Source organism: Brachyistius frenatus, unplaced genomic scaffold (assembly GCF_029030835.1).
Source record: "Brachyistius frenatus isolate BFR_SWC_R1_liver_20210118 unplaced genomic scaffold, ASM2903083v1 Contig_6, whole genome shotgun sequence".
In the NCBI taxonomy this organism is placed as follows: Eukaryota; Metazoa; Chordata; class Actinopteri; family Embiotocidae; genus Brachyistius; species Brachyistius frenatus.
Window position 1 is genome coordinate 5,688,101 of NW_027210605.1, and position 24,010 is coordinate 5,712,110.

A 24,010-nucleotide genomic window follows, 5' to 3' on the forward strand; every position below is an offset into this window, starting at 1 on the left:
CGTGCGTGCGTGCGTGCGTGCGTGTGTGAGAGAGATGGAGGCAGGTAATATAATCCCAATCCATACATCTTTGTGACAGTAGAGGAGAGCTGCACAGAATAGACCCCATAAAAGTAAAGCCTCTGTGTTTAAAGTTAGATGGGGAGTGGAGCCAATATGTTGTCGGGTGCCAAGTTTACACAAACACTTTCTCTTTATCTCTCTGACTGTGTTTGTCTGTCTCTGTCTTTCAGACATGTCTTCAAATTTTTTTTTTATCAGAATCTTTTGAATGCTCATCAATTATTTGTTCGAAAGGTTTCAGTATGGAGGATTTGCCAGGCAGTGTTCAAGATAAAAAATGTGCACACAAAGAATACTGCATAAATGTTTAGTCATGCATCATGAGCTATTTTACTAAAAAAGTCATGATTTTCAATATCCAACAAGGTAACATTCAAATTTTACGGCATTATTGTCTTCTTTAATGTGTTTCAGATTGACCACCTGCATGGACTGACTGTATTTGAAAACTACTTGTATGCTACAAACTCGGATGAAGGCAACCTCAACCCCAAGACCAGTGTAATTCGAGTGAACCGCTTCAACAGCTCCGACTTCCAGGTGGTGACTCGGTTAGACCGAGGAGCTGCTCTGCATGTGTACCACCAGAGACGCCAGCCTCAAGGTGCACAGCTTATAGCTCACAGCTCGACTGTTAAAATATCATCTGATCCATTTCCACACTTAACAGTTGCTGCAAGTCAGATTCATTCAATGAACTGTTGTTTTTGTGCACTTCTTTCCCTGCTCAGTGCGCAGCCATGCATGTGCCCTGGATCAGTTTGGAAAGGCTGGAGGCTGTTCTGACATCTGTCTGCTGAGCAACAGCCACAAGACCCGTACCTGCCGCTGTCGCTCCGGATTCAGCCTTGGCAGCGATGGCAAGTCCTGCAAGAGTGAGTATCAAGACTAAGAGGAAAATCTCTTCCCATTAGTTACAGCACCGATGCATGATGATGGCAATGAAATAATAGTGGTTACAAAATCACTGACAGAACTAAAGACATTTAATTATTATTATTGTTATTATTTTCCTGATTCTCTGCAGAACCAGACCACGAGTTGTTCTTGGTGTACGGTAAGGGTCGTCCTGGAATCATCAGGGGCATGGACATGAATGCTAAGGTGCCCGATGAGTACATGATTCCCATTGAGAACCTAATGAACCCCCGAGCTCTGGATTTCCACGCCGCCAGTGAATTCATCTACTTCGCTGATGCCACCAGCTACATTATTGGCCGACAGAAGATAGATGGCATGGAGAGAGACACGATCCTCAAGGAAGGTGAGAATGAAATGATAGATTTGCACAGGATTCTGGAAGCTATTTCCACTTTGTAAGTGGGTTTTTACAAAGAATTTATGGAGAAAAATACTTCAGACAGGCAATTCCATATCAATTTCACGTCACTCTCTTGATATTCATCCTGGATTGGCCAGCTAATAGTTCCTTTTTCACACCGGCTTTTTTTTGCTTATCGCAGGTATCCACACAGTCGAGGGGATAGCGGTAGACTGGATGGGAGGTAATCTCTACTGGACAGATGACGGGCCTAAAAAGACTATCAGTGTTGCCAGGCTGGAGAAGGCTTCGCAGACCCGCAAGACTCTCATTGAGGGAAAGATGAGCCACCCTCGTGCCATTGTTGTGGACCCACAGCATGGGTAAGAAACTGGAGGAATGGTGTTGTTAATTTATTGGATATTATTTCAATTATATTGTTTGTGCAATGCAGCATTGAGCAGTGGAAGAGGATTCTCTGAGGATTGGTGACTTGCAGCTGTGTGGGCCGCCTGCACTGTAGATTTTTGTTGAACTCACTGGTCGTGTGTGTTTGCGTGCGTGTGTGCGTGCGTGCGTGCGCGCGTGAGAGAGATTAAGATTAAGGATACTCCTTCCTTTGTTTTGCTGTGGGATGTTCCATCAAAGAGTATCTCAGCTCAAAACTACATTTGTGACCACTTCAGCTCTCACAGAAATGTCTTAGCTCACGATCCTTTTAAATGTGGTGATACTGCTAACCGTCTCCCAGATGGATGTACTGGACCGACTGGGAGGAGGATCCCACTGAGAGCAACAGAGGGAAGATCAAAAAAGCTTGGATGGACGGTTCACATCACCAAGTATTCCTGACCAGCAAAACAGTGCTATGGCCCAACGGCTTGAGCCTGGACATTCCCCAGGGCATCCTGTACTGGGTGGATGCTTACTACGACCGTATCGAGCTGGTTTACCTTAACACCACCGAGCGAAAGGTCAGTGATGCTCTGAGAATATACTGTACTTACGTAAAGACAAAAATACTAATTGTTTGCTCGATTTAGAGATGTGATCACCCTTTGTTTGCTCAATTAACAGGTTGTGTATGAGGGGCAGGAGCTCAACCACGCCTTCGGCTTATGTCATTACAAACAATTTCTGTTTTGGAACGAGTACCGTGGCGGTAGCATCTACAAACTGGACCAGGTCACTAAAACAGTCACTTTACTTCGCAATGAGAGGCCCCCCATATTTGAGATCAGAGTGTATGATGCACACCAGCAGCAAGGTATAATCCCCCTTCTCCTCGCTCATTTCTTTTCTTATTACGTGCTGATAAGTATGATATGATGACAGTATTCTGCCTCTCTTGGTCTTTCTTCTTAGGCTCCAATGCCTGTCGAGTTAACAACGGAGGCTGTAGCAGTCTGTGTCTTGCTATTCCTAATGGCAGGTCCTGCGGCTGTGCTGATGATCAAATCCTTGATGTCGATAATGTCACCTGCAAAGGTACTTAGCTGCTTTACCAGTAGAGAAGTTTCACCAAAGATCAATGTGGAGGGCTGTGGAAAATTCATTACTCAGCAGGAGTTGAGTGAAAGAATTCTTGGCTGTACTTTCCATTTGCAAGCTATAAAAAAAAAGATGTATTTTCCAAAACTGGAGAGAAGTTTTAAACAACCTCCAGCAATATTTTTTGTAACTTTAAGAGAGACAAAAGCTGACTTGAACCCCAAAATATTTGTTTTGTTTTGGTGCTCAGCTGTTGTCTTAATGGCTCATCTGTTTCTGCTCCTACCCCTGAACTCATCTCCAGCCAACCCCTCCTACGTGCCCCCGCCCCAGTGCCAGCCTGGGGAGTTTGCCTGCAAGAACAACCGCTGCATCCAAGAGCGCTGGAAGTGTGACGGGGACAACGATTGTCTGGACAACAGTGATGAGGCCCCTGAGCTGTGTCGTAAGTGTGCCACGTCATTGTCATGGTTACACAGCAACAGACGGATAAACAACATTGTGTTCAAGAGTCTTAGCTAACGCGAACCGACAGAGCGCAAACTAAAGTTTCCAAGATTTGTGTCTTTCCGTGCTCAGTAATGTGGCTGTAATTTTGTTGTCCAACTTATGTCCAACATATTTGTCTTGGATGTTCTTTTCTTCTTTATACTTCATTTATGTATCAAATCCAACCTAGTGCTAGTAAAGCAGCGTGCTTGATAAATACTTGATGGATAAATACTTTTAACTTTCAACCGTTTTTGATGTCAGATATATATTTTTGTGTTTCTTCCCTCAGACCAGCACACCTGCCCAGCTGATCGATTCAAATGCCAGAACAACCGCTGTATCCCCCTGCGATGGCTGTGTGACGGTGACAATGACTGCGGCAACGATGAGGATGAATCCAACACCACCTGCTCTGGTATATACAAGTTCTGTGGAGTTTAGAGAGCATTTGCTTTTTATTCATCTTTTCATGTGCAAGATGGGATATTTTACTTTATTAGCTCTGTGACAGGTTTTAATATGTTGTGAAGCTGTAGACCATCTACATAAAGGTCTGAAACAATGCTGCTGTTTTAGAGAATTATGCCTGTGGGGTGCATGTGGCACTCTATCTGACTAAAGGTATGTTGGTGGACTAAAGATTTGGTAAATTATTATACAATGTGTTTTGATTTGAGTCATTATGTGCAATGAGGGATTTTGTTGATCTTGATGAGTTTTTCAAACGCATAACTAATCTATGAATTGTGATTATGTTCAGAGCTATATAGACGTGCTCACACGATCAACAAATACAAAAATATGTTTTAAGTTTTAAGAAACAGGGAATAGTACAACAGTCAGGGGATGACTCAAGTTTAAAATTGTATTAGTAGGAGGATGCATGTAGGAGTGAAGAAAGAATAGCTGGTATAATGTGCGTTTATGCAGGCAGACAAAGTTGTGTCTTGGATCTGTTAGTTATGAGTTAATTTACTCAGTGTTTATGCAGCGGATACCAACATGGTTTTACAAACAGTTCAGGAGGATGTATCGATTGACAACATCAATAAGAACAGGCTGAAACACAGTGATGATCTTCATGTTTATGCATTTATTGCTTTTATAGGAGCTGCCTCATTTTCTCAAATAAATTGAAAGAGATTTGAAGTACTTTTTGAGCCAATAGAAAAATGGGAATTTTGGCCTTTAGCGGTGTTTTAGGTGTTTAACAGCGATGAGTTGTTGCCAAGATGTTGAAAAAAGAAGGAAAACCTTTTACAGCACTTAACTCTTTTATAACATGCTTCCCTGCCAGCTCGCACATGCCCACCGAACCAGTACCCCTGTGCCAGCGGGCGCTGCATCCCCATCTCGTGGACATGTGACCTGGATGATGACTGTGGAGATCGCTCAGATGAACCGGACTCCTGTGGTGAGTGAATATTTGCTTTTGCTTGTACAGTTCAATTTAAATACACTTATGATGTTTCATGTCTCCTCTCTTGCCGCCTTCTTCCAGCCTATCCAACCTGCTTCCCTCTAACCCAGTTCACCTGCGCCAATGGCCGCTGCATCAATATCAACTGGCGGTGTGACAATGGTGCGTATCGTCTTCCTTGACCTGCCATGAAGTTGTACCTTAAAAAGACCCAATAAATGATAAAAAAAAAAATCTTGCATGTGTGTTTATGTGCAGACAATGACTGTGGGGATAACAGTGACGAAGCAGGCTGCAGCCACTCCTGTTCCAGTGTCCAGTTTAAATGTAACAGCGGCCGCTGTATCCCAGAATACTGGACCTGCGACGGCGACAATGACTGTGGAGACTACAGTGACGAGACTCATGCCAACTGTACCAACCAGGGTAAGAAAACTGTGCTGCGCCTACCAAACCGAAACAGCACTGCTCTAAATTGTTTTGTCACGGCTCTGTCTCCTCTGGCCGAGTGTTTATAGAGGAATATTGTGTTTGTCTTGTACATAAGTCAAGTGCTCATCACATCATGTATTGTAGTTCACTGTGTTTACATGTTGCTCTTGTAAAGAGGTTGTCACAATATCACAAAGATGCGATCTTCCTCCCTGCTGCCCTGTTTCCCTTCACTCTACAGGCCCCTGCCTGCCCTCCAACTTCCACTTGTCATTTACCACAACTCCTCTCTGCTGCTCTGTTCAGGATGTGATTATGTTTTGTGGTTAGATAACAATTACACTCTTTCATGGTCTTTTGTAAATGGCACAGATGTTTTGAGTCTGCTGCAGCGATATGACTTAACCTGGAATATTCGGTTTTACTGACTGAGACTGCATCGTAGCGTTGTGCTGCGCTCTTCCTTCAGCAGTTGGTCTGCCCGGAGACATAAGCTCCTGTGCACTATGTGTGTTCGGATGCTGTATGTACTGTTTGATCCATGCAGAAATGTAGCCAACTGCTGTCAAATCGCAGCATGCAAAAACGGGGCCCAGCATGACCTGCTGCTCTAATGAGCAATCTGTGCTCTGTTGTGTGTGTCTGGCTGTGTGTGTTTGTGAGCTCTCTTGGCCTGCCGTCTGGAAATTATTAGCTGAAATAAAAAAAAGCAATACTATCGTGCTCCCTTCCTGTATATTTTAGTTATGTGCTGAAAGATCCCAGTTTTCCTTTCCTGTTTTAGCTGTGCCAAACACTGACCTTTGCCATGATGGGATGTCACATTGCCACCTCCTCAGTGGTGCCTCTAATCTATGTGTGTCATTGTTATTTGACTTGGCTCATTGTCAGGTTGTTACCCAGCATCCCAGCATACCCACATAATAATTAATTACTGTCCTGGCCTATTCTCTCCTTTCACAGTTTTTGACCAACTGTGTGTGGTCTGTTTGACTGCTAGCTGTGACTTCAGTTTATTTTTCAGTTACTGACTTCTACTGTTATTTTCTTGCACCTCTGACATTGCTCAAACTACACACTGCATGTTTTTTTCTCAGCTAACCTGAACTTTTTGTCTTGCTGTTTTCTCTCCAGCCACCCGTCCTCCAGGCGGCTGCCATGTGGATGAGTTCCAGTGTCGGATGGACGGCCTTTGCATTCCCATGCGCTGGCGCTGTGACGGCGACACCGATTGTATGGACCTGAGTGATGAGAATAACTGTGAGGGAGTCACACACATGTGTGACCCGGCAGTCAAGTTCAGCTGCAGGGACTCTGGTAAGGATTCTGTCAGCTGCACTAAGTACCAGAGGTTAAGACCGATTAACTATTTTGACAGTGTCAATTGAAGATGTGATGGTGTTGTAACACAGGTAGGTTTTTATCCTCCAACAAATGACAAATAACATGCTCATTTTCACCAAAAAGTGGTACTGGAAAATTTCTGTTCATCACATTTTGTTTGATTTTTATAGCAGTAATGTGACTCATGCTATTGCTTTTCATTTGGCGAGCAGGATTAACTTTGACCAAAATCACATCCTTGGTAGGAGGGTCACTTTAAGATAGAAGTCTTAAAACAACAAAAGTTGAAAATCTGTACTTTGTGGTCTTGTCAGCTCGGTGCATCAGCAAGGCCTGGGTGTGTGATGGCGACAGTGACTGCGAGGACAACTCAGATGAGGACAACTGCGAGGCGTTGGTGTGCAAGTTGTCTCACCACATGTGTGCTACCAATGACTCCATCTGTTTGCCTGCTGAGAAGCTTTGTGATGGCACTGACGATTGTCCGGATGGGTCAGACGAGAAACTTTGTGGTAAAAACATTCTTAAAGACATTTTTACACACACACAAAAATGTGTTCAGTAACTGATTCTTATGTCCTGTCTCTTCCAGTTTGAATTTCAAAACAACACAGTACAAACAGTTCTCTCTGCCTCCATGATTTCCAAAGCTTTCATCTCTGTTTTTTTGCCTGCAGACTTGTGTTCATTGGATAATGGGGGCTGCAGTCACAACTGCAGCATCATTCCCGGGGAGGGCTTCATGTGCTCCTGTCCCCTCGGCATGGAGCTGGGAGCCGACAACAAGACCTGCCAGATCCAGAGCTTCTGTGCCAAACACCTCAAGTGTAGCCAGAAGTGTGAACAGGAGAAATCCAGCGTCAAGTGCTCTTGCTACGAGGGCTGGGAGCTGGAGTCTGACATGGAGAGCTGCAAAAGTACTGGTGAGGAAAAACAGGAACCTCTTGGCAAAAAGAGAGAGATTATTCAGGTTGAGGGCAATACATTTTTCATGTGCTGAAGTAGATATACAATACTGATTCTATGTATTATTGTATTATTATGTAGTAATTATTGCATCAAGATGTTGAAGATTTTCTCCTAAAATAAAGCAGTAAACACCTTTAGTTGTTTTTTTTTGTTTTTTGTTTTTTGTTTTTTAAAGGGACAGATATAAACAGCTGTGGCAGGATTTGGTTCAAGAGCAATAGGGTTTTGTGAATCTGGACTTTGTGGTGAAATTTACTGTACTGAAACATTTCTGGTTACAATTTCTTTTCTTCTTCAGATCCCTTCAAGCCTTTCATTATCTTCTCCAATCGCCATGAGATCAGAAGGATTGACCTTCACAAGGGAGAGTTCAGTGTGCTTGTACCAGGCCTGAGGAACACCATTGCCTTGGATTTCCACCTCAACCAGAGCACCCTGTACTGGACTGATGTTGTGGAGGATAAGATCTACCGTGGGAAACTGTCTGAAAATGGAGGTGAGGCAGCCAATTAGCCGACAGCTTTCTGTAATTTTAGGTTGTTTGGAGAAACAGATGTGGTGGTGGAATAAATGGCCTCTTAGAACAGTCTAATTTACATAGTAAGTAGAAGTTCCTTTTTTAGTGTCATCTTAAGTAAAATAAAATCAAGTAAAGGTGGTGATCACGTAAAACAAATCATGCTTTTGACTGAGCATATCTCAGAAATTAACTTCCACGAAGCAAAAACACACCAAATGTTTTTAAAAAGCATCTGTGGTCAGCAGTGGCAGTCTGTGACCCTGAATAAATCTCCCAGGTCATGGCCAGCCTTTCTTGCTCCAAAACACCAGAACTCTTTGCCAATCAAAGTTGTGTTCCCAGCGCAGCACTTCGGGGGCACACGGAAGGCTTTGTCTCTTCCCATTTGTCTCAGTACTCGCTGTGCGTGACTGCAGCCAGAGCACTGATTTAGTGTAGGAGGCACAACACACTGCAGTTCCAGTTCCCATCCCTCCCAAGTTCAATATTAAAACAGGGTTCCCGAACAAGGACATTGTGGCCAGCTCATAGATCAGCTCCTGCTGCTTGTTTTAGAGGCAATTTCAGAGTCTCCAAAGTGGTTGTTGCCTACTGGATAGTGCCAAGAACTTAATAAAGACCTCCCTTCCCACACATAGATAAGCAGCCATAACTTCAGTATTCTTTTAAGTAAACTGTGAAGACCTATCCCTCTCCCTTTAATTACTACTGGAAGGCCTTATGGAGAACTTGTCTAACCCCCCCTGAGTCAGTGATGATCACACATTTTGGCTCTGCACTTGGCTTGCACAAGAGCCAGTTGTTTCTGGGAAGTTAGAAAAAGAGAGGGAGAACTGGTTTTGGTTGCTTGTTTTCTTTAAGAGTGGGGCAGTGGGTTGTGGAGATGGTGCTAGTCAGACTCACAGTCACAGCAGCAGTGCTTGCCATTCACTGACGGATTGCATAAGATTCAGGAATTCTAAACAAATCAGGAAAACAATTTTTTTTTTCTTTGCAATAAACCATATGTGCTTCCGGGAGATCTGCTCTCCTTTGTGAAAGTAACATGAACCAAACCCCTTTTCTACTTTAAAAATCATGAACATTAAAATAATAGTCCCTCTCTCAGCTTTGTGCTCACTTGCAAAATGCATAACCAAAACAAAACACCATCCTAGGTGTAAGCCACCATTTCTCTGTGTTTTGTGTGTTCTGGTCAGCTCTGACCAGTTTTGAGGTGGTGATCCAGTATGGACTGGCCACTCCAGAGGGACTAGCTGTGGACTGGATAGCAGGAAACATCTACTGGGTGGAGAGCAATCTGGATCAGATTGAGGTGGCCAAGCTGGATGGGACCATGAGAACCACCCTGCTGGCTGGAGAAGTGGAGCATCCCCGGGCCATCGCCCTTGACCCTCGAGATGGGTAAGAGGCACAGATGTGGGATTCTCAAGTCACAGTTACATTATTGTAAAGTGTTCTGGGACCATGTTGCATTGAGATTTTTTTTTACACACAAAATATAATTGTAATGAATGGAATTAAATTTAGAAAATGGAAGTTATTGGCATTTCAAATACACTTTAATAGGGCCCAACCAACTTATCACATGTTTGATTTTATCAGAAGATATTAGCCTATCACATTGGTATTGGGTACATGTTAAGTATTTTTTACAGAACATAATACAGGAAAAGAAGGACTTTAATAATTGTTCTGTTTGTGTTTATTGTTTCAGTGCACTGATGTAATTTCTATGTAGTTTATTGTCAAACTGCTTATAGATATATATCTTTATCACAGTGTTTTAATAACCACATTTTTGTCAACATATTGATACGGGAATTAGTTTATTTCCTAATTTGGCATCTGCCTAAAAATCCAGTACCAGTCAGGCTCTACCTTTAGTTATAGATAGATATATTACACCTACTGTATTTTCTATTAAACTGTTCTCATGTGATGATACTGTACAGATCTTTGAAGTCCCTCCTCACATTTGATAATTTCCTGTTGGTAGTATTCTCTTTTGGACCGACTGGGATGCCAGTCTGCCCAGGATTGAGGCAGCGTCCATGAGTGGCGAAGGCAGACGCACCATCCACAGGGAGACCGGCAGCGGTGGCTGGCCCAATGGGCTCACTGTGGACTACATGGAAAGACGCATTGTCTGGATTGATGCCAGGTAGCGTTTACAACTAGACTGAATATATAGAGGGCTTCCATTGCACTGTATCCACCCACTCACTCGTTACATCACCCACTCGCTCCGTTTTCTTCTCTCTTTCTGCCACGATAAATTTTTCATGACCATGCTGATGTTTGTTGCTTATGTAAAACTACATACAAAGTACAGATTCATATAGTAACATGCATCATAACAACATGTTGTTTAAAGTTTACATCTCTGCCTTCATGCTTCTCAAGGTCGGATGCTATCTACTCTGCGATGTACGATGGCTCTGGGCTCATTGAAGTGTTGCGGGGTCATGAGTATTTGTCCCACCCCTTTGCTGTCACCATGTATGGAGGCGAGGTCTACTGGACTGACTGGAGGACCAACACTCTGGCCAAAGCCAACAAATGGACAGGACACAATGTCACTGTAGTCCAGCGCACCAACACTCAGCCGTTTGACTTGCAGGTCTATCACCCGTCCAGACAACCTCAGGGTATGTTGTACACTAGATAAAGATGCAGAAATACTCTTAGGGAATATTGGCCAAAGACAGCTGACCTTTTAGAGACGTGAGATGTGTTTTCTCCTCATGACACCAGCACTTTGGACACGTCCCATTGCCTGGTTGATCAAAAAGTCACCCCAGTGTTTAGTATTTCCCACGGGCTGGATAGGAAAGAAAACCCTCCTCCTGCAACTTAAAATGTCACATGTTGATCTCACAGACACACATGATAGACCTGATGGCAGAAATGTTGTAAGAACTGTCTTGTAGTGTTGTGTCACGTCAAACTGTCACCTTAACGTTTAGTAGCCCATGGCTGTAGGATCCCATGGGTGTGTGGGCAGCGGAGAGGCACGGGGTCTTGTAATTGGTGACAGGAAAAGAGAGAGCTCACTGAATTGTTGATTGACAGCTGCAGCCAATCTCCATGACAGTGATGAGGCAACAAACTGTGTTGACAGATCTGGTAGACAAAGTCTTTTTCTACACCCTCACTTTTCTTGAGGGCCGACTGATGGAGAAGTCCATCACACTCAGAAACATGATAAAATAACTCTAATTATTGCAATACAAACAGTTTCTGACATGGTCTGGTCTAATAACACAATGTATAATGGTATTATTTTTTATATTGTGAGCCTCCTCTATCTGTGTGTCTCTGATTTAACACTCTGCCTTTATGTGTGTCTCTTTCTTCAAGTATCCTGAATGACTTTTTCTTCCTTTTAGCCCCTAACCCATGTGCCACCAGTGATGGTAAAGGCCCTTGCTCCCACCTGTGTCTCATCAACTTTAACCAGTCCTTCTCCTGTGCCTGCCCACACCTCATGAAGCTGCAGCCTGACAAGCGCACCTGCAAAGGTAAGGGTAGATACTGTTGCTTACAAGCCCATCCACCCGCATGCTTTCTTTGTTTACCATAAAACACATTCTGATGGAGAATGTACAGATAATGCTGTCACATATAATCCACGTTATCAGGGAGCAAGAGACAGGTTCTGTGTTTGCAGAAATCTTTTCCCACGCCTTTTTTGACTGCTATGGTGCACTCTGCTGCCAAACAGGACATCTCTTATGACAGACGTTCTGATTACATCTCCTCTGTTTGTGCCGCGCTGCCTTCTTCGCTTTCATTTCCACTTCATTTCCTATAAAAGGCTGTCAAAAAAGATGAAGTGAAGTCTTCATTTATTGCAGTGGGATTTCATGAGTGGGTTTCATGATAGTTTTAAGGGATAGCTGTGGGAATTAATGTGCATGTGTGCACGCGCTCTCGTTCTCAGTGTCCGTCAAAGATTTTAGCATTCAACAAAACAATCCTGATCTCAGCAGTGTAGATATAAGGATAATTGGATTAGCATGTCTGATGCATTCCCAAATAACACAGGAATTTTAACAGAACAAAGCTCTTTCCGAACGGTGAAAAGTTTTCAATAAACCTTTACATTCACCACTTAAACTCAGACACCAATTTATACTAGTTGTATAAAATCTTGATTGAGGGGGAGTCATCTGTTATCTCCACCTCCAAACTCCCCTGAGGCAATCCAGCTTCGACAAGGGCAAAAGGGCAACATGCAACTAGCTGGTCAATTTGAACCTCTTGAGCATCTGTCTCCTGGGATCCAACTTGTTCCCTTTGACTGTGAGGCAAGTATAAAAAAAGAAAAAGCCTAAACACAGCTACACTTCTAATAACAACGTACTTATAAGAATATAGATGGGACAAACATCAGCTTGAGAAAACATCTACAAACTTGCTAAAACTCATAAAATGTAAAGCTTGCTCTGTCTGCGTTTGGTCCTCCCTACTCCTTTGAGCCTGCTGTTCCTGTGCAGGTAACTTGCAGTAAAAGATGCAACAGAAGAAATCTTTCTTACTCTCAGTTTTTGTTTATTTTTTCCAGAGTCCCGCAAGTTCCTTCTTTATGCTCGTCAGATCGAGATCCGAGGCGTAGACATCGACAACCCCTACTACAACTACATCATCTCCTTTACTGTGCCGGACATAGACAACGTGACAGTGGTGGATTACGACGCTGTGGAGCATCGCATCTACTGGTCCGATGTGCGAACACAGACCATCAAGAGAGCCTTCATCAATGGCACAGGGGTGGAGACTGTAGTGTCTGCGGGTAAGAACAATCACAGGAGTATCTGTCATTAAGATTTTTATTTCAGTCTTTGTTTGTATTTCATCTTGTAATTAGTGAGTAAGCAGTAAGCAGTAACTGCAATAGGAGGTTTTAAGACTTTGATGACTCTGAATACACCAGAAATTCTAAACATTTTTCTTTTCTTTCTGAAATTCCTCAGACCTCCCTAATGCCCACGGGCTGGCAGTGGACTGGGTGTCCAGGAACCTCTTCTGGACCAGTTATGATGCCAATAAGAAGCAGATCAATGTGGCCAGACTGGATGGATCTTTTAAGAATGCTGTTATCCAGGGATTAGACAAGCCCCACTGTCTGGTGTTGCACCCTCTACTGGGGTGAGTGTTATTTCAGGCCTGCATTCAGTTCAAGATGTGATTATCTAGCTCATGCTCTTTTTCTGTCCCGAATAATACTCAATTAACTCTCCTCTGACTTTGAATACACAGATTGGACAGATTCTCTTTTCCTAAATTACTTCTGAGATGACATCTTAATTACTTTTTTTTTAAATTTTATTTTATTTTTGTCTCTTCATTCTTCTTAATCTTTGACCTACTTTTCCCTCAGTTTAGGCCCACTTTGTGTCCTGTAATGTGTCTTTGGTGGAGCATTGTTCTTGTCTAGAAAATAAATTTCAGTCCCTCTTCAAGTCTTATATTATTCACACCTGTCTTCAGGAAGCTTTACTGGACTGATGGTGACAACATAAGCATGGCCAACATGGATGGTAGCAACCACACCACAATTTTCACCAATCAAAAAGGGCCAGTAGGTGAGGAGCTGTTCCCTCCACTTCTAAAATAGCTGCATCTCTGTTGAACTATACAAAGTAAAAGCACAGATTAAACATATTAGTGTAACAGACGTGTATGTTTAATCGCATCATTATTCCTCCCATTTAGGCCTCTCCATAGACTATGAAAAAGAGCAGCTGTACTGGATCAGCTCAGGAAACAGCACCATTAACCGTTGTCAGCTTGATGGATCTAAACCAGAGATCCTGGAGGGTGTTAAAGGCAAACTTACCAAGGCTACTGCACTGGCTATTATGGGTAAGAGGAAAAATATAACACTTCAAATTTATCTATATTTTCTTTATGTATATTCTCATCTGACTGTTGATAGTTACATCATATTACTGCTTATAGTCTTAAGGAGATCACTATCTCAAAATCACATCACAAAGATATGAATTCATTTCCATTATTTTAGGAGACAAGCTGTGGTGGGCAGACCAGGGAACAGACCAGATAGGAACATGTGACAAGAAGGATGGAGGAAACTGGAAAGTTCTACGAAACAACACCTCTCCTATGATGCACATGAGGATCTATGATGAGGATGTGCAGAAAGGTAAGGAGGAGAAATATTGCAGTCAAAAAGTAATTCTATTTGCAAAGGCAATGTAGAAAACAATGAATTGAGTCTTGTGTTCTGAAGCGGGTAGAAAACCCATTTAGCATGTCAATTTTTTTCTCCTTGGTTCTCACTGCTCTTCTCCTTTTCCTTTAGCGGGTATCAACCTGTGCAGTAACAACAATGGCGACTGCTCACAGCTATGTCTGCCCACCTCACCCACAACCAGGGCCTGCATGTGCACTGCTGGATACAGCCTCAAGACAGGGCAGCAGTCCTGTGAAGGTGAGATGGTGCTTCACAGCTTTAGTCACACATACTGTATGAATGTCTCCTAAATCTAACACTTCATGTCCTCTCCTCGTGCAGGTATAGGATCCTTCCTGCTCTATTCTGTTCATGAGGGAATCAGAGGAATTCCACTGTACCCGGCAGACAAATCTGATGCTTTGGTTCCCGTGTCTGGCACCTCCCTGGCCGTCGGCATCGACTTCCACGCTGGTGAGTGACACTGAGGGATGTCAGGAAATACATGGCCTAGCTTGAATGACATTTTAAAGCTGTCATTATTTCCTCCTCAGAAAATGACACCATCTACTGGGTGGACATGGGCCTGAGTACAATCAGTAGGGCCAAGAGAGATCAGACGTGGAGAGAAGATGTGGTTACCAACGGCATTGGCCGGGTGGAGGGCATCACTGTTGACTGGATCGCAGGTTTGTTCATTAAAAAATGTAAATCCTATTTCCAATATTTATGCCTACATTATTATGGCACAAGTACAGATAAGGGACAACAACTGATTTATATTTTTGTTCTTTTATAGGAAATATTTACTGGACTGACCAGGGCTTTGATGTGATTGAGGTGGCTAGGCTGAATGGCTCCTTCCGCTATGTGGTCATTTCCCAGGGCCTGGACAAACCCAGAGCCATAACCGTTCACCCGGTGAAAGGGTAACGCTCCCGGGCAACAGCTTAAATCTGCCTTCTGACATTTCTAAATTCCCCTGACTGCACTTCTACATCATCTCCTGTGTCCTTGTGTGCAGGTATTTGTTCTGGACAGAGTGGGGTCAGTATCCTCGTATTGAACGTTCTCGGTTAGATGGCTCCCAGAGGTTGGTCATGGTCAATGCGAGCATCAGCTGGCCAAATGGGATCTCCATCGACTACGAGGTGTGGACCCCAATTTAAGTTATTGCACTTTAGATATTCCTAATCACATTTGTCTTTATTTATAGAAGGTATTTCCCATGACTACTGGGGATATTTTTTCCCAGAGACTGAATCGTTGGTTAGCTGGCGTTTCATGCAACAAGAATTATCCACAGTTTTTACTTAATTCAATTATAGAAGTAGTTCATGTCTTGTGGTTTCATACATTTAATTTAAATTGTAATGCATGATAAACTTTGCCTAATGTAGCCACAATGATCGCTTAAGACTTTTCTCTGTAAATTATACCAGTCCCCCATATTATTTTATTAACCAGATATATGTAACTTAATAATATTTAAGATTAATGGTGATTTGGCTTTAGAGCTGCCTCAAGTAACATCCACCAGTATTGTATATTAAAGCACGAGATGCTATAGTGAACAAGTGAAAAGGGGAAATAGAATGATTTCTGTGTTGTCTATGTCTCCCAAATACCATTTTGGTTGAATTTTCTATTTGAACTTTCAGTCAATAATTAACACTATTTTATTTGTACTTTACCCCTCCAGGAGGGTCTGCTGTATTGGTGCGATGCCAGAACAGACAAAATCGAGCGTATCAACCTTGAGACTGGAGAGAACAGGGAGCTGGTGCTGGCCAACAACAACATGGACATGTTTGCTGTCTCTGTATTTGAGGAATACATCTACTGGAGTGATAGGTCAGCTTTTCCACTCTTCTAAGTGAATCATGTGAAAGGTTTCATATTGTAATGTGCTGTTAAGTGACTCATTGTCTTATTGTATTTTGTTCAGGACTCATGCTAACGGCTCCATTAAGAGAGGCAGCAAAGACAATGCTACAGATGCTGTGCAGCTCAGGACAGGCATTGGTGTACAGTTGAAAGACATCAAAGTTTTCAACAGGGCCAGGCAGCAAGGTAGGAAACACACAAAGCACATACACTTAAACCTAACTATGAACTCTTAAAAAAAAAAAATATATATATATTCTGGTAAAATGTCCTTGTAAGAACAGTGGGACAAGTTGGTCCTGACAGGTATTAAAAAAGCCTGTCACGCACAGTGATAAAAAGTTGTATCACCGACAGTAATCAACACACTCCAGGCACTGAAGAAATGCTGTAATCAAGCTCATTATTTGGTTAACAGCACACCTCATGAACGTGTGGCTCTCTCCACAGGCACAAACGTCTGCAAAGACAACGGCGGCTGCGAACAGCTGTGTCTTTTCCGTGGCAACGGGGAGCGCACCTGTGCCTGTGCTCATGGCATGCTGGCAGAAGACAACCGCAGTTGCCGCGACTACGACGGATACCTGCTGTACTCTGAACGCACCATACTGAAGAGCATTCACCTGTCCGATGAGACGAACCTCAACGCGCCAATAAAACCATTTGAGGACCCGGACCACATGAAGAATGTCATCGCCCTCACCTTTGACTACCATGGTGGTGGAGGGAAGGGAGCCAACCGCGTCTTCTTCAGTGACATTCACTTTGGCAACATCCAGCAGATCAACGATGACGGCACAGACCGCAAGATTGTGGTGGACAGTAAGTGTGAAACGATCCATCACATTTTTTTTTTTTTTACATCATTCGTATCACTGTACGTAAAACCTTTCCCCACTCTGTGTACATATAGCATATTTCAGCTGTGGTACCACTTTTTATTCTTCTCCATTAATAATTTAATGTTGTCCCTCGTCTCCCTGACACTGTCAACAGACATCATCACGCATTTTGACAACACAAGCACCCAGGAGGATCCGCTTTAATAAACACACAGCTATAGCTTCTCAACTATTTCAGAGTGACATCACTTAGGGCTGCCACTTGAAGAAGACACAGACGCAACACACACACACACACACACACACACACACACACACACACACACACACACACACACACACACACACACACACACACACACACACACACACACACACACACTGCTTTTTGCTTGTTTCAACACTGAAGTTTGTTTTGAATCCCACTGTCTTTAAATTATTTAAGAGGAGGTTGTTGAACTCCATCCAGCAAACATCACATTTTGAAGACCTGCACCTGTTTGTATATAACATTAGGAATTCTGAATATTCAGAACATTCATTCTTTTAATTGTGAACACAAGAAAACAATTAAAGTGCATGGGCGTTTGTGTATTTATTGATGTTGGATTGGAATCTGTTTTTTTAACAGATTGTAGAAAATGATGGCTGGTTTTCCCACAAATTATTTTTTAGGTACTGATTACAGAATTGAACTATCTAAGGTTAGAGGACTGTATTTGTCCAGATAAGCACTAAATAAAAATGATCATATATTAACTTTTAGTAGAATCATAACCTGATTAGATCATCATATTGTGTAACTGTTTTATAACATTCTGCTGCCTAAATTAATAACTATAAAAAAGTTGTAATTTAATCTTCCATAACTCATTTTGTTACAACATTTCCTAAATTCTGTCATCAGTGGATGAAAAACTAAAGTGGAAAAACTTATTTTTACAATGTGAAAAAAACCAACTTGAAATGAAGTTTATTTTATTTCAACATTACTTCATCACATTTCCATATAATGATACAAAATATAGATAAATATAAATAGAGTATATATAGACAGATATATATGTAGATATAGTAATACATTTATATTTTGTGCTAGTTAATATCGCTTTTATCCACATTAACTAGCTCTAATTCCAGTATGAAGTAACTCATGAGGTAGCAGTGTTTTCCTTCTGGTTGAAGCGTTAGTTTTGGTCTCTCTCTGAGGTCGTGTCCAGCTCAAATGGCTGCACCATGTCTCTTCTCATCACTTGAGGGCAACCAATCAGACAGCTTTTGCACCATGCCCAGCGCCCTCTCCCCAGCTCCAGTAGGTCTCGTCTAAACTTCTGAGACGCAAAGCCATACAGTACAGGGTTTACCACTGCTGCTGAGGATGCCAACAGTCTGGCTACGATGGCAATAGTATTGTAGCCGGGTGAACCTAGGAGGGTTCCTCCAATGAAGGAGAACATGATGGCGTAGGAGGGCAGCCACAGGAGAGTGAAGACTAGGACCAGGAGAGCTGAAGTGTGAGTGACTTGGTTCTGGTAGCGTTCCAGCTGGGGAGCATTCCCCAGCCCCCGTGCATGTCGAAGAAAACAGTAGATCTTGACATACATCAATACAATGATGCCTAGTGGTAGCGCAAAGCCGAATATGAAAAGGGCAATGCTGTAGACCAGCTGGCTGAAGTCGGACAGGAAGGCAAAGCAGTATACCGCGCTGGACATGGTAATTGTGCGGAAAGCAAACTGTGGTGCTGCCAAAGCCGAGGCAGAGACCCAGAGCAGAGCCACTGTCAGCTTAATCTGTCTGTGCATCCTTGAACGATAGGCCCAGGTGGGGTGCACCACCGTCAGGTAACGCGTCACAGCCAACGCTGCCAGGGTAAACACCGAGGCAGCGGAGCAAGCCACACCCAGGAAGCTGATGGCTTTGCACAGGAAACTGCTGAATGGCCAGTAGCCCAGCGTGATAGCAGAGGTGTGGAAGGGCAGGCAGAGCAACAGCAGCAGGGTGTCTGTACCATGCAGGGGTTGACTCTCTTTCTTCCTCCTGCCAGTGAGGATTGTGATGACAAGGGTTTGCCCCACAAGGCCAGTCACCAGAATCAGCCCGTCTAGGACGGGCACCACAGCTTTGATTAAAGCCTCATCTTCCCTGTCAAGTGGGCCGAGGCCACTGCTGTTTATTTGCTGCCCCAAAGTCTCCATGCAGTCACTGAAATAATCGACAGAGTAATTAATCTAATGTCCTGTTAAAAGTAAGCATCGGAACAACATGATCATGCAGCGTCTGGGTGACACATATGTTAGCTCCAGTTCAAGTCTTCAACTTTATTAACAGGCATTAATACAATTCCAATAAGTACTTTCATAATAATAGCAATTAATTAAGCAGTTGTAATCAAACTATTTATCTGGCCTCTCATTTATAGTCTGTGCACTCCCAGAAAGAAAGAACCGAAAAAATACAAAAATGATTATCGTTCATCCTCTTTTGGTGCCCAGAGATATTCAACTCTTTAAGTTTGTTTCTTTTTGAGCAGTGTGTGCTCTGTTGGTGTCTGGTTGAATCCCTCTTAAATTTGTGTCTTTCACGCTGCGACTCCTACTGTTTTCCAGCTGTTTGAAGAAATGTAAACTACTTGGAGATGGTTGGATGCGGCACTCCACTTTTCTGATAAAAGGAATATCTCAGGAAAATTCCTCTCAAAATGCAATCCTGTTATCCAGTTTTCTTCAGAACAACATGACCTTAAAGAGCAGTCTTTGCACGCTGGCTTTTCCTCAGCTGTATCAGCATGTCCTTTGTAATCCAAGGAGGAGCAGTTTGAGTAAAAACCGGAGAGATGGCAGTGCAGCAGTGACTCTATGGCCGTATTGATTCTTGAAGCCGGGCAACAGTGGACAAATTCATCCGAGTGGTTGCTAACAGACATTCCTCTTTAAAGGCAGTCAATGCTACTTTATGCTAAGTGTTCAACACGGCAGGAGGCATCTTGTCCATTTAGAAGCTCTTCAGAGACTTGTTCTATGTAGACCCTGCGAGCAGAAGAGTTGCTATATTATTAACATGACATTAAGTCAGTGAAGGAAAAAATACATAAGTAGAAGAGTAACAAAAGTAATTCTCAGGTGCCACATTAGCTGCTAACCTACTCCCATTATTGTCAGAAAAGGTTCTGTTCTGAGTGGCAATCGGCTTCCCAACAGGTTTTCTCCACGGTTTGCACAGTAACCAGTGGCTGAGCTGATTTAGCCAATGGGAGGCGAGACTGCTGTTTCTCATTACATAATACTGACTTGAACCCACTTTTTTCGTCCCTGTTCAGAGTGTGCTCTTCCTTTAATCCAAGCAATTAGCTGCTCAAGCACACCATTTTCTCATTTCTGTCTTGTACAGCCTAACTGTTGAGGTGGAAAAACACAAGTGCTGCTTGTTTATGTGACTTTGTATTTGGCCAAGAACTGTTCTTTGTGTTGCATTTAGGTTTGTTAACAAGGCATTCAGCCCTAAAACTGTCCAACATTAAGATCGATTATGGCACTTCGAAATTCATGTAAAACATCCATTAAGAGGCAATTATAGACTTTGAACCAAGAGCAAACAGTTGTGTGGAGTGTTCAGCTTTTATTGTTGGCTGTAAGTGCTCATCAATGTGGTTGATAGTGGAACTAATAACAGATGGATGCACACCTTGGAACCTGTAAGGCTCATGATGTTGTGTGTCAAGCAAATATTCCTATTGCAGTATGTACTATGAGTTTGGGATCAAAGAACAAAAGGGTAAAATAGATATTGAGAGAAGCTGCTTTATCTTTGCCATTCATACCAAATATGACTGAAAAAGCCACTATGAATGAGCGTATCCACAAAGAGCTGTATTTGCGTGTGCAGGCAGGCAACTATGAAATCACAGGGAAGATACAGACTCTTTAAACTCTCCAGGAACAACACCCATGGCACACACTCAGATCTGTGTGCTATCATTTCCATTTTACTCTTCTCCTTTTCACTTGCCTATCTCTCTCTCTCTCTGTCCTGTTCTTCCTCTCTACGTTTCAGCAGTCATGAGCTGATGTGGGTAGATGTGGGAGCCTTAAAAGCATTTACTGCTGCCTGTTTAATAAAGTCTGTCGGAGTTAAGCATGAGGGCAACTATGACAGTGATTAATGGCTTGTTGAATTCTCACTGAAGGCTCCTACTTACGCCCCTGAGAAGTGTTATTTTTTATCTTGAAATAAAGATTTTGTCCATCTAAAGCGATTTAACCACCATTATCATGGTTCCAAAATATTTTCAGAGGACCAATGTGTTTCTCTTCTGTTCCGCAGATGTTGGGTCAGTCGAGGGCCTGGCATATCATCGTGGTTGGGATACACTCTACTGGACCAGTTATACAACCTCCACCATCTCTCGCCACACCGTGGACCAGAGTCGCTCTGTAGCCTATAACCGCAACACTGTAGTCACTATGTCTGGAGAAGACCATCCCAGAGCATTTGTCCTGGACGAGTGTCAGGCGTGAGTCACTAATATTGAATCTCGATGTTCTTCATTACATCCAGGCCCAGTTCCAAGACCTTTTATTTTCTTTCTCCTCAACAGCAGATTTATTTTAGTTCTGTCAACCTTAACTTTTACACCAAGACATTTAGGAGCTCTCACTGCACATCATAATGTTTGTTTCCTCCCATAGTCTCATGTTCTGGACCAACTGGAACGAGCATGCTCCCAGCATCATGCGGGCCTCTCTGAATGGAGCCAACGTGCTTGTGATCATCGGAAGTGACATCAAAACTCCCAATGGCTTGGCCATAGATCACCGTGCTGAGAAACTCTACTTCTCCGATGCCACACTGGACAAGATTGAGCGATGCGAATACGATGGAAGCAACCGTTATGTATGGGAGCACCTTTATTTTACTTTGCTTTACTCTGATTTACTTTACTTCATGGTCTTGAAATAATGCCAACATTTCTCTGCTTCAGGTCTTGTTGAAGAATGAGCCTGTCCATCCGTTCGGTCTTGCTGTGTATGGAGATTACATCTTCTGGACTGACTGGGTGAGGAGGGCTGTCCTTCGAGCTGACAAGTACACGGGAGGAGACATGAAAGTGCTCCGTGCCGACATCCCTCAGCAGCCAATGGGCATAATTGCAGTCGCTAATGACTCCAACAGCTGTGAGTATCAACAACTTAACTCTTACTGACATAGTTCCAGTAAGTGACATTTGTGTTATAAAAACTCGTTTCACTCTTCCTAAAAGTCAATCATTTTGTTCGTGTTAGTCCACTACTTTAGTTCAGACTGAAATACCTCAACATTTATTGGTTAAATTGCCATAACATTTGGTATTGTTTTTTTCCTTAACAGCATCTGGTCAAAATTTAAATTTGCCCAATACTTTGATTTATTTTAAAATACCTGCAAACAGACATTCTCATCAATCTCAGCTATATTTTGTTTATTGATGATTCACAGACGTTAGCATGTTAACAAGCTAAACTAAGATGGTGAATGTGGTAAACATTATACCTACCAAATATCCACATTTTAGCATAGTCACTGTGAGCAAGTTGAAATGCTGGTGTGAGTACCTGTGATGCCACCATGGCAGTTATATTGCAGCTTATATAATGAATGCCAACCTCCAAGGACTGCTGTAAATACGGCATGGATTGATAGTTCATGCAAAATGCTCTATTTTATTGATACTTTCTTTGTACAGTGAGTCATATCAGTAGATACATTTCATCATGCTGGGCTGCTTGTCAACTATTTGGCATTTGGCGCTTCCCTAGCTTACCTTCCTGTATATACATTCCTCAGGTGAGTTTTCTCCTTGCCGAACAAACAACGGAGGCTGCCAGGACCTGTGTCTGCCCACATCTGATGGACGGGTCAACTGCAGCTGTCGTGGAGACAGACAACTCCTGGAAGACAACACCTGCTCTTGTAAGAACGAGAGAGTCTTCAACCTTAATATAATAAAAACATTAGAAAGCCTCATCTTCATCAAAATAGTTGAATGTTTCTGAATTCACTTTTTTCTTCCTCACCAGCACTGAACGTGTCATGTGGAAATGTTGATGACTTTGAGTGTGGAAACGGCGACTGCATCAACTACAGCCTGACCTGTGACGGGATGGCCCACTGCAAGGACAAGTCTGATGAGAAGCTGTCCTACTGTGGTGAGTTTTTAGGAGACGATTAAATGATGAACAATGAGCTGTCATACTTTACATCTCACACTGCAGATAATTAGCTGATGGTTATATTGAGAGCAATTTAGAATGAGTGTCAAATACAATGACTTGATGATAGAACAGTTGAGCAATTAGAGCTGTAGAAACAATTACTATCAGAGAAAAAAGTGTAGATTTTGACCTGAGAGGAGGAGTGGAGAGGAAAGTAATCAGTTTGATTCAAAATATACATCACAGCTTATCAGTTTCATTTATAAAAATGGTAAATTGACAGATACATATTTAAAAAAAATGCAAAAACAAACTAATCAACTGCTCTTCCTCTACAGCCAATCGAATTTGTAAGAAAGGCTACAGACGCTGCATGAATGGCCGCTGTATTGGCCACCAGTTCTGGTGCGATGGCACTGATGACTGTGGTGACCATTCAGATGAATTGCCCTGCAACAGTAAGTCATAAACCTTTGACATCTCTGTCAGCTATTTAAGGTTTAAATGTCATCAGATAATAGTGTACTTATAACTGCTCCTCCCACACAAAGCTGCAATGTTATTGCTGATCAAATAGCACATTTTAATGAAACCTTAAGTGGATCAGTTCTGCCTGAATGGGAGCTATTGAGTGGTTCGGTTGACTAAAGAAATCCTCTTCAGCTGGTACACAATGAAAGAACTACGAAATGTACTTAATCAGGATTTGTAATTGCTTGTGAGGGTGCAGTTGCTTACAGTTTGTGATTTTAAAAACTCCTTTACGCCCTTACAGTGACGCTGTGCAAAGCAGGAGAGTTCCAGTGCAAAGATGGAAGTTGCATCTCCAACTACAGCCGCTGTGACCAGGTGGTCAACTGTGAGGATGCGAGCGATGAAATAAACTGCCGTATGTA

The 24,010-nt window shown here is 42.7% G+C and overlaps 2 protein-coding genes across 3 annotated transcripts in view; one reads left to right on the plus strand and one right to left on the minus strand.

Annotated features, from left to right (window-relative positions):
• The window catches only part of LOC138614433 (low-density lipoprotein receptor-related protein 1-like), an 85,350-nt gene that overhangs the window by 40,821 nt on the left and 20,519 nt on the right, over window positions 1-24,010 (plus strand). For both annotated transcript variants that reach the window (XM_069687903.1, XM_069687912.1), the window contains exons 9-48: window positions 478-667; window positions 795-938; window positions 1,091-1,327; window positions 1,527-1,707; window positions 2,076-2,298; window positions 2,402-2,591; window positions 2,690-2,812; window positions 3,120-3,260; window positions 3,597-3,722; window positions 4,605-4,721; window positions 4,809-4,889; window positions 4,986-5,153; window positions 6,294-6,476; window positions 6,818-7,015; window positions 7,181-7,426; window positions 7,771-7,968; window positions 9,192-9,396; window positions 9,992-10,156; window positions 10,399-10,643; window positions 11,385-11,516; window positions 12,563-12,790; window positions 12,972-13,146; window positions 13,489-13,583; window positions 13,714-13,863; window positions 14,024-14,164; window positions 14,324-14,452; window positions 14,537-14,668; window positions 14,749-14,883; window positions 14,994-15,123; window positions 15,219-15,345; window positions 15,897-16,048; window positions 16,143-16,267; window positions 16,532-16,903; window positions 21,247-21,436; window positions 21,612-21,816; window positions 21,905-22,097; window positions 22,747-22,872; window positions 22,980-23,108; window positions 23,453-23,572; window positions 23,890-24,003. In XM_069687903.1, coding sequence (XP_069544004.1) covers window positions 478-667; window positions 795-938; window positions 1,091-1,327; window positions 1,527-1,707; window positions 2,076-2,298; window positions 2,402-2,591; window positions 2,690-2,812; window positions 3,120-3,260; window positions 3,597-3,722; window positions 4,605-4,721; window positions 4,809-4,889; window positions 4,986-5,153; window positions 6,294-6,476; window positions 6,818-7,015; window positions 7,181-7,426; window positions 7,771-7,968; window positions 9,192-9,396; window positions 9,992-10,156; window positions 10,399-10,643; window positions 11,385-11,516; window positions 12,563-12,790; window positions 12,972-13,146; window positions 13,489-13,583; window positions 13,714-13,863; window positions 14,024-14,164; window positions 14,324-14,452; window positions 14,537-14,668; window positions 14,749-14,883; window positions 14,994-15,123; window positions 15,219-15,345; window positions 15,897-16,048; window positions 16,143-16,267; window positions 16,532-16,903; window positions 21,247-21,436; window positions 21,612-21,816; window positions 21,905-22,097; window positions 22,747-22,872; window positions 22,980-23,108; window positions 23,453-23,572; window positions 23,890-24,003 — 6,661 coding nt within the window. The remainder of the gene's footprint in view (window positions 1-477; window positions 668-794; window positions 939-1,090; window positions 1,328-1,526; window positions 1,708-2,075; window positions 2,299-2,401; window positions 2,592-2,689; window positions 2,813-3,119; window positions 3,261-3,596; window positions 3,723-4,604; window positions 4,722-4,808; window positions 4,890-4,985; window positions 5,154-6,293; window positions 6,477-6,817; window positions 7,016-7,180; window positions 7,427-7,770; window positions 7,969-9,191; window positions 9,397-9,991; window positions 10,157-10,398; window positions 10,644-11,384; window positions 11,517-12,562; window positions 12,791-12,971; window positions 13,147-13,488; window positions 13,584-13,713; window positions 13,864-14,023; window positions 14,165-14,323; window positions 14,453-14,536; window positions 14,669-14,748; window positions 14,884-14,993; window positions 15,124-15,218; window positions 15,346-15,896; window positions 16,049-16,142; window positions 16,268-16,531; window positions 16,904-21,246; window positions 21,437-21,611; window positions 21,817-21,904; window positions 22,098-22,746; window positions 22,873-22,979; window positions 23,109-23,452; window positions 23,573-23,889; window positions 24,004-24,010) is intronic.
• On the minus strand, window positions 18,111-19,121 carry LOC138614623 (galanin receptor type 1). Its single transcript, XM_069688161.1, has one exon. The coding sequence runs from the start codon at window positions 19,119-19,121 to the stop codon at window positions 18,111-18,113; it is 1,011 nt and encodes a 336-aa protein (XP_069544262.1).